Genomic DNA, 12,850 nt, shown 5'->3' with positions numbered 1-12,850 from the left:
CAATTTAACAAGAATTTCCAATCAATCTCAGCCATATTATAATTAATAAAAATATCTGAGTTTAAATAAGTAAAGAGCAGTGCAGATGTTCAACAAGCGCAACAAAACACAAYGAATCAGTAAAAAATTCACTTTAAGATGGAAAAAAGACATCAAAGATACCTCTGATGAATATACAGTAGATGCTGTTACTATCAGCAGTATTTAACTGTCTGTGCAAAATTATTACTAAGGAGCAGCTGTCATTTTCAGATTGGCAACAGTATATAAAGCACAAGAGAAAAGTTCCCAGAGAAATATTCCCTGCAAATAGCTACACTCTTACAAGACAGAGCTACCATAAGGATGCAATGGTAAACAGATTTGACATTRATTCACATTAAATGCATTTTTAAAGTTTGAACTTGAAATAGCAGTTTTTATAGAGATACAGACCATACAATTTCAAAGTGACACMAAGTACCTGTTTTGCTTTTAACATCATGCTTTAAATGCAACTTGGTTAAACTGAAACAGGACTACACATAAGCACTGAACTTGGCCAATTATTTGGGTCCATGATTTAATTAGTCAGATTTCCCTAGCTCAGATGCAGAGGGCTGAAGTATTTKATTAGATTGAATGCAGAACATATCGTCCCTTAAGCCATCACCTTTCGCTTCTGCTGGGAAGAGAAGCCAGCGGCTCTGCGTGCTTCCTCTTCGTGCTGCTGGATTTGTTGTTGTAACAGAATGAGCTCCCCAAGCAGGCCCTGCCGTGAGTTTATAATAAAAAGGARAGGAAAAATTTGGGGTGTAAGGAGGACAAAGTTAAACCAAAAGGCATGACAAAGACAGATGAAAAACAGGTATGAAAAAATCAGTTCAAACAAAAGTGAAATTTCATTAGCAAGATCTCTTGCTAGCTGGRGTGGATAGAGCCAGCAAAACCATGCATTTTGCAAATTCAGGTAGAACGAAATAACCAACATTTAACTACATTTTACAATTACATTCAACTTTAACTGAGCACCTAAATCTTTTAAAAATTCAAGTATCCCAGCTTTAAAAATATTATCAAACTGTTCAGTTCAGCTTTGCCAGTAAAAGTTCTTTGGGTTTTCTTTGTTCTCTTTGTTTTTATTCCCAGCAAAACAGTCAGTTTATAGAAAGATGATTTTTGCCTGCTACTTAATTTTTTCAAACTAGCACAAGAAAACATTTCTCAAGCATAAAAAAAAAAACCAAAACATCCTCTTCAACTTGTGTAACACACTGCAGCTTAAATTCATGCTGTCCTAATCCTCCCTGATCACTCAAAAAATGCCTGAAACTTGATGTTTATTCCTTTACCTCATTCAGCAYTTCCACAAAGCTTAGCTCTTTTCTCCCTTCGCACCAAACAATGGTGAGCTGTCTTTCAAAACTGCATTAACTGAACAAACCAGCATCTACTGAACTTCATGAACTGGTTATTTCAGAGAATGTAGTGAAAAGTATTAATAAACTATTTAAATAATGCCCTTTAAAAAATATTACATCTTCTTCTAAGAAAACATTCAGTGAAATGAAAGGTTTTGAAAACATACTTCAGGAATCAAAACAAACTCTGAAACAGAACTTTGGTGTCAGAATTCAAGACATCCATCATCAAATTATACATTTGTTGCATGAAATACACACACAGGCATGTACACATAAGGATAAACAGCACAAAGGAGAATGGGCAAAAGGAGAGAGACAATCAAATGATCAAGTATTTGTTAAACAGTGATACGCATAATTCGGAGCATAGAAAAATCATCTCATTTGTATTTTACTGAACCACTTTCAGATTTAATAAATCTGAGATGCCTCTACTGCTAGACTTGCAAATGCATTAGAACTGTGCCAGGAACTCAGGCAAATGATTTCTTTTCTATACAGCAGCAAGGAGAGGGAGCTTCATGGCTACATTTACTGTTAAAAGAACAATAATAATACGTTGCCTTTTTGCAGACAAAGAAACTCAGTATCACCCAATACATTTCTTTTAAATGCTATGCTAGGAGTCAAAAAAAATGCAAGAAAACACAGAAAAAAATCTGCCATGAAGGCCTTTCAGCATTTAAACAGGAAATGTAACAGAAGTTTGATGTCACCAAATCCAATTACTTAGTGAGTAATTACTTTCAAAGACATCTGGTAAATGAGACTTATTCCACAACAGAGTACGCAAATCCTGTTCAACTACAGTCACACCATTTAATAAAACATTCAAATAAAAAATTTGTCATTTAAAAGGCTTCTCTGTAATACTTTCTTCATTTGTATGTATCAATCAATAACCTTATTATATTATTTATTTTCTATTTTATTTCTTATTGTTCAAAATTGAAAAAAATATCAAGAACCTTATAGCCATACACACAACACCCCAGCTGGCATAAAYCAAGACACAAACAAAAACATTTACATCTCTCTGTCACTGGACACTATCCCTGCATGTCCCCTCCACCAAAACCAATCTCTCCACTGCAAAACTAGATTTATTTTAAAAAACTTTATCTAAAACAACCAACAATGGTCAATTAATGGAATTTCAAAGATCAGATTCTTTACAATCATTACATTATTCTTTTCATTGTCAAAGAAACAATGTACAGGGGAATAACAGTAGTTGACAGACATATTGGGACAAACCCTGCAAAGTCATAATGAGAAACTGGGTGCAAAACAAATTTTTWAAAAGGCAAAATAAGTGCGGACATTGTTACTGTGCATTCTTCAAAYTTCTCTCACCCCCTATTATCTTATATCTTATATCTTGTATCTTATATCTTATATTAAAATTTAATATAGTGTATTGCAGCTGAATATGACTCTCTCTTTGATTTAAAAGGAATACAAAGTAGTGACAACAGTAAAGGAGTGAAAACAGTAAGGAAGGTACAGAGATCAGTTTCTAAGACTTCGAATAAACATCACAATTTAATCCAGAGTACTATAACGTRAAACTGGAATATAAATTGGAAATGCAGTGCTTTTAATATAACAAAGAATATTATGGAAACTTTATTACCTAAGGAGGAATGAAACAAGCAAGAACGTTTAAAAAAATTATCCCTGTGATGGCCCTTACTCAAGTYTCTTTTCCACTCTCCAGCAGTAGCTGTAGTCAAAGGCTGTGGGATATTGTGCTGCTCCTTACAGCAACTGCAGGTGACCCTGTGCAGCCTGAGTGAGGCAAGCACACACTGCAACTGCTCCACAGGGCACAGGGTCTTCAAGGCATGAGATGGCACCAAAGAACCAGAGTACAGAAAGGACTATCTAAACTGCACATCAAAACCAGAGTCACAGTTTTCAATCCAACCCCACCACAGCTATAACCACTATACAGTTTCTTAAATGCTAAAGTCTAAACTCTGGAATTTGCTTTAAAAATAAGCTATCTCTTTACGAAATTTTTCTTGGAGACAGACAACAATGCAAGATAATTTTCTAAGAAGGTAACACAGCTGTTTCAAGTACAAACCTCAACTTACAATACAGTTATTTTTACTTCACTATAGCTTTGTAACTATCTTAGCCCTTCTTTCTCTCAGAATAAAATTTTGTATTGAATCCAAGTAAAAGGAGATTTAAACTCTAGATATTTAAGTTACTTATCTGAACACTCCAGTAATTTTTATTTAATTCTCTTCTAAAAATACAGTACATTTTGGATTAGATGAGAGATTATGAGATAAACACATTAGCTGACAAGAAGCAGTAGAGTCTGATTTGATATTCAGGGCATCTTTTCACTCTCTCAAAYTTACTTTGCAAAACAACGGGTTTCTCACTCATTCTACTGATAGCTTTTAGAGACTTGTCTGAGGATCACATCCAATACCAATTTTTCAGAAAATTCCTCCAATTGAGTAATTTCTAGATTTATCAGTTACTACTAATCTCTTCACAATGAAACAAAGAAAACCAGCTCATCAGAYGCATTTAATACCATACTACAGCACTTTATGCACCCATACAATCACAATCCTTGAACTAGCATTGGTTGGCAGTGGTAAGCATCGAATGCAAAAAGGCCATCTTATCCATTGTCTTGAAAATAATTTTGCCTGCCAATAAACTCAGTGATTATGCTCTGTTAGGTATACATATACCTAGTCTGAATATCATGCTTAGTTTGAAATATTCTGACCAAAACTGATCATATTAATTAGCAAACTAACAGTTTCTTATCAGATATAATTATTAGGCCAGATAAAATTTTCTTAATCCTACTGATTTAATTTGGTGACATCTTCCATACCATATCCAAAATGAAAATGCAGATGTCACTGCATCCAAAAAAAAACACAGGACAGTAAGAAGTTTTAATGATATTARTGGTATTCAGTAAAAGTGTCAGTTATTTTAGTTATCAAAGACAATAAACTAAGATGGCCACTTCTTCACAAATCAATAGTAAAGTGTTTCTTATGTTTTACACAGTGAAACCTGTGCTAAGCAATCACTCTAGAGAAAWGTATAGACAGTTTACAGACAAAGGAGAAATAAAAAGCTGAGTTAATTCTCATGTAGAAATCCATCACAGGGGAAAACCAGTGGTTGTAAGATGTGAGCTTTGTACAGGTTTCACTGCACATTGCTATGCATAATTAATGTAGAATAAATGTATACATGCCTGCATATACAGAAAAGTTGTTGATGGAAAAACCCCAGTTATAGTTCAGTAGCTTTCAGTTGCAAAAATAACTATATGAGAATTYACAAATTCCCCGATATATATTGTTTTTCTTCCATTTTTTAAACGAATTTTTAAAAATAAACACAGGAAAAATGAAAAGCTTTTAAAGAATGAACAACATGAGATAATGAAAACTAAAAAAYGAAACTTCGCCTTCTTGACTTCACGAAAAAAAAAGCTAAAACTTTAGGTTATCAAAACACGTAACATCATTTTCCAGAGAAAAATAACAAAAATATGATGTATGCTTTATATAGATAAAGTAAGAAACAGACTGCTTCAAGAAATGCAAATTCTTTACTAATGTGGAAATTCTTAAGTAAGAATTACAATTGTGAAAATGTCAACAGAAATGAGGTTGCAAGCAAAAATAAATGACCAAACCAACTTCAGTAATAAGTTATCAACTCAAGTGCCAGTGAGAACATGCTCTGAAAAATGCACACAGAATACCTAAAATCACATTCTTAATACAAACCAATTTTCTTAATAATGCAATTCTTAAACATTTTTATGTCTGCCTTGCTTTTCCTTACACCAAGATGTTTATCATTGCACTGTCTTTATATTTGAAAAGCAGTAATGCAAACTCAACTCACTTTCAACAATAAATTCTTTTCAAGCTGCTTCAAATGAACTTCTGCAACAGGCTACTGATGCACTTTCAAAAAATAAATAGCTGCTTATCAAGACATTTTCATGTTTGTAAGTGAGTAATTACCTTCTTGAACTGTTTGTCATTGTCRTATCCCTGGTCAGTAGCCCGGAATGCTGTTTCTCCTGGAGAACCTAGGACACAATTACAGAAACTCATAGATGCAAAAGGGACCTAAAACTTCTCAAACTACACCTACTATAAAATTAAAGCTTCAACCCCTATGAGTTAGTAATTCAATAATCTTTGAAGCTCCTATAAAAAAAATTCATCTTAAGAAACTGAAGAAGAAAATAATCTTAAAACACATCTGAAAATTTTGTATCTGGCTTATGACTCAGATTAGTTATATCACAAAGGATCAGGCAGCTTCAATTAGACAATTACAAGTTCTCAAAATACTATAAAAATCCATTTTTGAGGAAGACTGAAGAATAATACAAATTCCACTTGTGCTATTGTAATGACAAAAAAAAAATCTTTCCTATTGTAATGACAGGTTTTCAAAAAGAAGCTTCTGAAATAAGCCTGAAATAAAAAGCATCTGCTAAAGACTTCAGCAGAGATATATCAACCATTCATCTCTTCATTTGCACAGGGGAGGACCTAAGTCAGGAGAAGGTGCTGCACCCAGAGGGTGGCTGGGCACTGGAACAGCTCCCCAGGGAAGTGGTCACAGCACCAARWCTGACAGAGCTCAAGAGGCTTTTGGACATCACTCGCAGGCACATGGCAGGATTTTTAGGGTATCCTTTAGGGCCAGGAGTTGGACTCAATCCTGATTRGCCCCTTCTAATTCAGCACTTTCTGTGATTCCATGAAGTATTTTTAAAATAGTTAGGAAGTACTAATTTGGTAAATCCAAATTAAGGTGCTGGAAATAGTTCTGTTTATATTGATATTCACTCCTTTTAGTATAGTAGTGGTTTAACAGTTTGCTTTAAAAAGGCAGGTTAAGGGCAGGAAAAAGGGCTTTTACACACCTAACAACAGAAGTAGATCAGAAGCTCCTATGACTTCACTAACCAAATTGTAACCTGTGAAAAATCAGCAGAAGAGGGGAAATAAAAATTATAAACACCAAACAAAATGCAAAATAAAGATGAGGGATCTTTGTYTCATTTGGAGTACCACACAATTATAAATGGCCACTATGCCAGTGTGAGTTTGATAGCAAGTAAGAGGCAACATTTCAGTATCAGTCAATAACAACACAATTTTAAACTATTAAAATTTTAAACAGCCAAAATACATAGGAGATTGTAATCTACTTGTCACTCTCATGAACTTGCTCACTACTTAGATTCTTGCTGAGTTTGTAAGATTAATAAATTAGTTTTGCCATTGACAGTATTTCAAAGAAACAAAACCAAACTTCTTCTGCACACTGGTATTAAAATATTTTCAAACACCCTTAGAACAATGATATAATCCCTCACAGATATAATTTTTCATTAATCCAAATTTATGTAGTTTGATAATTACTAAGGTATATAATAATCTTGCAGATTATCAAAAGAATGAGTGAAGTTTTGAGCTGTGTTTGTTACCAAGTCAGATATGATGATCAAATCTAATTATTCTCAGTTTACAAAAGCCCACTGATATAAATGCCTCATTTAAGTCTGCCAAAACCTGAAAACCATTAGGCCTGCTACTGGCTGGATACACTGAATAGACAAATCATCCCCATCTCATTTATGAAGGATTTAAAACTCCTACCTGCTCCTTTGAAAGCAGCCCCACCTAACCTAAATATCCAAGCAAGTTTTTCTTGGGCCATGTCCAGATGGAAAACATCATTCAACMCAAAAGAATACCTTTGTTAAAGATCCCCTATTTCACAAGCTCGCATCACAAAGAACCTTCATGCTTAATAATCCAACTSTTTTCTCCTGTAGCAGCTATGATATTGCTACTGTGATATTCAAGTGACACCTTCACCAAGTTCTATCCAGCTTCTCAGACATACGGAAGCAATCGAGCTTTCAATCTGTTACTTTGGAGTTGTACAAGAATTCCTGTTTTCTATTCAATTTCATATTTTGGTTCTCTGTACTTGCTACTAGAATTCTTGCTTTTAAAATACATTACCACTTACCTGTGTCCACAACACTTTCAGAGAGGTATTCAATGCAAACACATTTTCACAGATCCACATTATTTTAGGGTCTAAGCACATACCTGCACCCTCATCTTGAAACAGCTTATGCTTTTGAAATTAAAACTTAACTGAAAATTTGTTCTCACCAGAAGGAAGAAATCCTTTCAGTGAAGCAAGGCTCTCTCCAATCTTGTCAAAGTCAGGCAGAAGTTTGGCAAGGTCATCTGCATCAGGGAGGGATTTGAGAAGTTTTTCTAGGAAAACAGAACAACACTTAGTGAGTAGGACCTTTTCCTATTATTTCTGTGAACAAAAATGACTTAGGCTATGAAACCTAGCAACTGTTTCAGGATATAGCTTTTAATTTTTTTTAAGTATTAGAAAGTTTCTTTCCACATGCACCTCCCCCCACTAGTGTTGGGAAAGATAATCAGATCTGAAAAACCAATTGCTTTTTTTAGACTTTGAACTTCCTGATAAGTTGGTTGGCTCAGGTACTTTATAACCGCCGAAAACTTATTGCTGCATTTTACCACACTTCATACATTATTCTTTCACGTATTTTGTAGAGATGGCATGAAACTGTAACTACGCTTATGTCCTGGACATTTTAAGAAAAGCTTAGTTTTCAATTTCATAAAAAAGCCAATATTGTAACCCTTAAAAAAGTCAAAATAATTAGCTTTAAAGTATTATAAAAATGTAGCGTCCACTAGCAGTAAGAACAAGAAAACATTTCATCAGTTTTCAATCTCTGTATTTATCTATGTAATACACACACATGGTATGGAGGTTGGAACTAAATATCTATAAAGTCCCTMCCAACTCAAACCGTTCTATGATTTTATGCAGTAAAATCTTCATAAACATGGTTTTTATTGAAAAAAAGAACAGAATATCACATTTCTACCTTGCATATAAAAAGTAAGTCAGTGCTTGATTTTCAGATTTCTGTCTTTCACCGGAAAATACACAAAAGGCTCTATTGCAACCTGAAGGCTCAGGAAAGCAAGAGTCTCTATTTTTCATTTTGTTTTCTTCTGTATCTTCAAGACAATTTTGTAAATAGACATTTTCAACTGGTCTCTTACTCACACATTTTTACTGATCTATTTATATCTTTACTTGTTAGTCATTCATATAGAAGGAAAGAACTTTCTGCATAATACTATCAAAACCTGTGTGAATCCCCTTGATCATGCTGCAATTGTCCTTTCACTAACGAAAGGACTAAGAACATTCTCAAATGAAAGGATGCATTATGGAATACTAAACAGTGCCTAATTTCATCTTACAAACACACTGATACAAATTGGTGAAGCACATATCAGACTTCAAAAGTAAAAGTTCACTCAAACTACAGCTAAAAAGCTACTCCTGGAGTGATGCCCTGTGGACCTACACTCCTGTGTTTAAGTTTTACACATGCCAGTCTTTAGACAGAGAAACATCATGGCTTTGTGATACCGAAGTCGACAAATTCATCAAGCTCCCAAATGAAGTCAGGAACAATCCACTTATAATCCTCGAGATCTGGTATCATGTCCTTCCACTGCTCAAATGTCTAAGACAAAAAGGAAAACAAAAGGTAGAAATAGAAAAGTACATAGAGAAGCATATAAGCAACTAATACCTACACATAAAACATATTAACCCACCATCTTTAGATATGAATAGTACCTGCATCTTTTGAAATCTACAGTAGTTTCTAAACAGTGTTTTCCATATTCACTTATCTTTATTATCACTACTTAACCAAGCAATGACATCCTGTATTTTCGTGGCTATAACAATAACTACTGTTTTGAAGCATGCAATAATAAAGACAAAATGCATTAAATAACTTCCAGAGATAAATACCTTCTTAGCTGTATAGCCACCTCCAACTGCAGATCCTAAGATGAGATAGCGAACTCTGAGRAGCCTGGAGGCTAATCTGGCCAGCCAAAAGTTCCTGTGGGCCTGGTACCCATGTTTTACATTTAAAAGTTTTGTTTTGTGAAGGGGAAGACGATTCAGAGAAGAGAACAGCTGAATGGATATCCTTAAGGGAGGTCTCTGAAACTTTGAACTTGGATAGTAGGGATGATGTATACTTCGGGAAACAAGATGTAGGTTTTGAAGTGATGATTTTCTCTTTATTCCATAGCTGGTATTTGCTAGACTCCGGCAGATGACACTAAAAGAAAGAAATACAAACTTTACCTGATTTCTTCAAAACACCATTAAGACACCTCTTTGGAAGCAACTCACATTATATTTTAACTGGTTACAAATAATCCTATTATATCACCCTGAATGCACAATTTCCAGCTACTACTGCTACGTTTATGAGGAAATCAAAAGCTGCAAACAGCATTAATAGGTATAGCATTTTTAGTGATTACAGACACAAAACCTTAATTACCAATTCTGGTCTGTTATGAATTACATTTAACTTTCACACTGCAATAAGGCAAGTAACATGTGTGTGGTAAAGCATCGTTTGGGCTAAGAGTCCATAGAAGACTTGCAACATACAAGAAAACTTCACAATTTGGCCTGTCTTATTCTCTACATGAACTTTCAGAGAACATTAAATTTGTAGAGGATCTTCAAACTTAAAAACATCCCAATACACAGAAAAAATCCTAGAACACATTTGTCCTGTTTTGGCAAAGCAGATTGTCCTTTAGAGCTGAAGCATGTGCTTAATGACATCTTYCAGCTCCTTGCACTCTAACTTGCTGTGGTTCTAGGATTACAAGACTATGGTTTTATCTTGGGTTATGCATAGACAAGATTAGCTCTGGAGATGGCTGCACCATGTGTGTTGATGCTTTCACAATGGAATTCAGACTTAAGAGGGAAAATTTCAGTCTGAAAGATTTGACTCCAAAAACAGAGCTCAGCCATGAAAAGCACATGTTAAAACACAGGAGCCTTATCAATCCAGCCTATGTTAAACAAACACATGGCCTGGAATAAAACTTGTGTACTTTTGATTACACTGTCTGCACACTGCAACAGTTTGAGATAATTTTGTTAGTTCAGCGAAAAGACAGCTGCTCTGAAAAAAGTAATTTCTTCTGTAACTTTTTGGATGTACCATCATATCAGAATGGTTAATATTAAATTAATTTAGKGAGTGCAAAATAGCGTGAAGTTACAGGCTTGGAATGTTAAAGCTTGAAATGAAAGCTTGTCCTTTCATGATTTTTTCAGKGTTTTCAATATTATCAAATGCTTTTACTTACAAATGGGACAAATACAAAAAAACCCAAAGTGCTTCACATCACTGAAATGGCAAATTATTTATCACATAATCCTAAAACATTTAAAATTGACTGATTTTAAAGAGAACAACTGAATCATACTTAGTGGCAAATATTATAGCATTTTCTAATAAAATTCTCTATGATCTATGATCTCTATGAGTTCTTTGCCTCAAGATTTTCAGCATACTAAAGATGACAGGCAGGTTCTTAATGTCCAAAGAAGTGAAAGACTTTTTAAAAAAAAAAAAAAACTTTTAATGCATAAATTGAGCTTTTGGAAGTTAAAWATCAGAATTCAGACACTTTTCTCTCTTAAAAGACCATTCTTGATGACGATCTACATTTAGAAATTTCCTTTAGTGCAACAGAGATTTTAATAAAGGAACTCCAGGGACTGCTCTGCAGGCCCATGTTCCTAAGTCACTGTGGTTGAGAAAGGCACCCTTTGCTGCTATACTAAACTATCTCCAGAAGGCTGGGCCTTGGCAATAAGAAACTTAGAGCCTAGAAAGAAATTAATAAGCAGGAGCAGAACAACCCTTAAGCCAGTAACAAATTTCTCCTCTTGGACATGGAATTACAAGGGGCTTGGAACGGTACCAATACAATAGTGGGCTACTACCAACAAAAAAACCTGAAAAAGCCTCCACACTAGAAGTGTTTTACTTTCTACTTCTGAGGCCTGATTTTTAAATCAGGGTGTGATAAGCCTGTACAAAGCCAGTGACTGGGCTGTTCTTTGTTTTGTAGTCATTACCATTTCACAGATATTTTATTATTTTCAGCAGAAATCACATGGTAGAACATACTGTGGCARTCTCTCCTTATAACAGGCCTAAAGGCATTTTGTGTAACATTTTGTAACCTTCTTCTCTGATTTTTCTTGTAGAACACACTGTGTTTTATAGCATTCAGTCTGTGTGTTTAAAGGAAAAATTCAATTCCACCACAGTCTTCTGGCAATAACTCAATCCACAATTTCCTTTGAATGTTACTGCATATTTCAAACTCAACTGCTTTACTTGCACATCTGAAATCTTATAATTCATTTAAGTCCCCACTACTCTTCCATCACACCAAAACTTTCATTTTCTATTTCCCTCCACCTGCTAAATCTCCTGATGAACAAAGACCAAAAAATCACCTTGAGATCTTCACTAAAAATACAGTTAGATTGAAAAGCACGGCAGAACAATGCCATTAAACWAAGTACTGAATGAGCTCCAAATTTCAAGCCTCTGCAATGCTGGTTCTAACAAAAACAAGAACTATCCTTCCAGACATGAGTAGCTCTGTCTTATTACAAGCCTGCAACCTGACTACTCTTACGCTGCACTGAAATTGTAAGTCCTGTAAAACACAAAAAAGTGCCCTGCTATCCCTGGGACTACAAAGCAAATGTAACCCGACACTGTGGCATTCTCTTTCTCATTCATTACTACACAACGCTTATTTTCCTACTGTTGCTCCCAAATAGGGCTTGACACTAGATTATCTCCCAGGTCCCCTTTCAACCCAAAACACTTCATGACTCTATGAAATTTACCAGGGAACATATGAAATTTGCCAAGGAACAACGCTCTAATGCCCGCCATTCAGTTTCACTGCTCCAGCCTGCAGTGGTGTAGCACAACGGTGGAAAACAAGCGGGACGCAGCTGGGAGGGATAACACCTGGATACGAGAGCGGCCCGAGCTCCCCAGGGCAAGAATGCGGGAGAAGCAGCTCCCTTCTACATGCACCGCCTCYCCCAGGTCCCAGGGATCTGGAAGAAGGGAAATTGCCCAGCCCAGGGGTACCAGGCTGCCGCCCGCAGCAGCCTCAGGCCCAGCCCTGCGCCATTCACACCCGCAGCTCGCACCCCAACCCCCTGTGCTGCTCCGCCTCCCCCGCGGATGCCAGGCCCGCCTGCAGCTCTCCGGGGCCCGTCTCGCTTACCAAGCCGCCGCCGCCCGCGTCCGCCACATCCTAAGGGCCGGCAGGGAGCGGGAGCGGCCCGGGAGCCGCAGGAGCGCGGCCGCGCTGAGGGCAAGGGCAGGGGCAGCCGCTTCCGGGCACGGCGGTCCGCGCCGCCCGCCCCGCCGGAAACTGCGCCTCCCCGCGCAAAGGTTCCGGGCTCGG

The 12,850-nt window shown here is 36.3% G+C and overlaps 1 protein-coding gene across 4 annotated transcripts in view; it reads right to left on the bottom strand.

Moving 5' to 3' along the window:
• The window catches only part of OPA1 (OPA1 mitochondrial dynamin like GTPase), a 48,030-nt gene extending 35,232 nt beyond the window's left edge, over positions 1-12,798 (bottom strand). The window contains exons 1-7 of one of the 4 annotated variants that reach the window (XM_057385375.1): positions 12,668-12,798; positions 9,333-9,651; positions 8,940-9,036; positions 7,619-7,726; positions 6,352-6,405; positions 5,435-5,502; positions 653-751 (exon numbers count right to left, since the gene is read on the bottom strand). In XM_057385375.1, the coding sequence (XP_057241358.1) occupies positions 653-751; positions 5,435-5,502; positions 6,352-6,405; positions 7,619-7,726; positions 8,940-9,036; positions 9,333-9,651; positions 12,668-12,696 (774 nt within the window). In that variant the 5' untranslated portion in view covers positions 12,697-12,798. The remainder of the gene's footprint in view (positions 1-652; positions 752-5,434; positions 5,503-6,351; positions 6,406-7,618; positions 7,727-8,939; positions 9,037-9,332; positions 9,652-12,667) is intronic. The other 3 variants (XM_057385377.1, XM_057385376.1, XM_057385378.1) reach the window with 3 other exon arrangements.
• Positions 12,799-12,850: the final 52 nt, after the last annotated feature.

Source organism: Malurus melanocephalus, unplaced genomic scaffold (genome assembly GCF_030028575.1).
Source record: "Malurus melanocephalus ecotype Western Australia unplaced genomic scaffold, MMel_1.1 scaffold_821, whole genome shotgun sequence".
Taxonomy (NCBI): domain Eukaryota; kingdom Metazoa; phylum Chordata; class Aves; order Passeriformes; family Maluridae; genus Malurus; species Malurus melanocephalus.
Note: the sequence above shows the minus strand (reverse complement) of the source record. Positions and strands in the feature narration are given on the sequence as shown.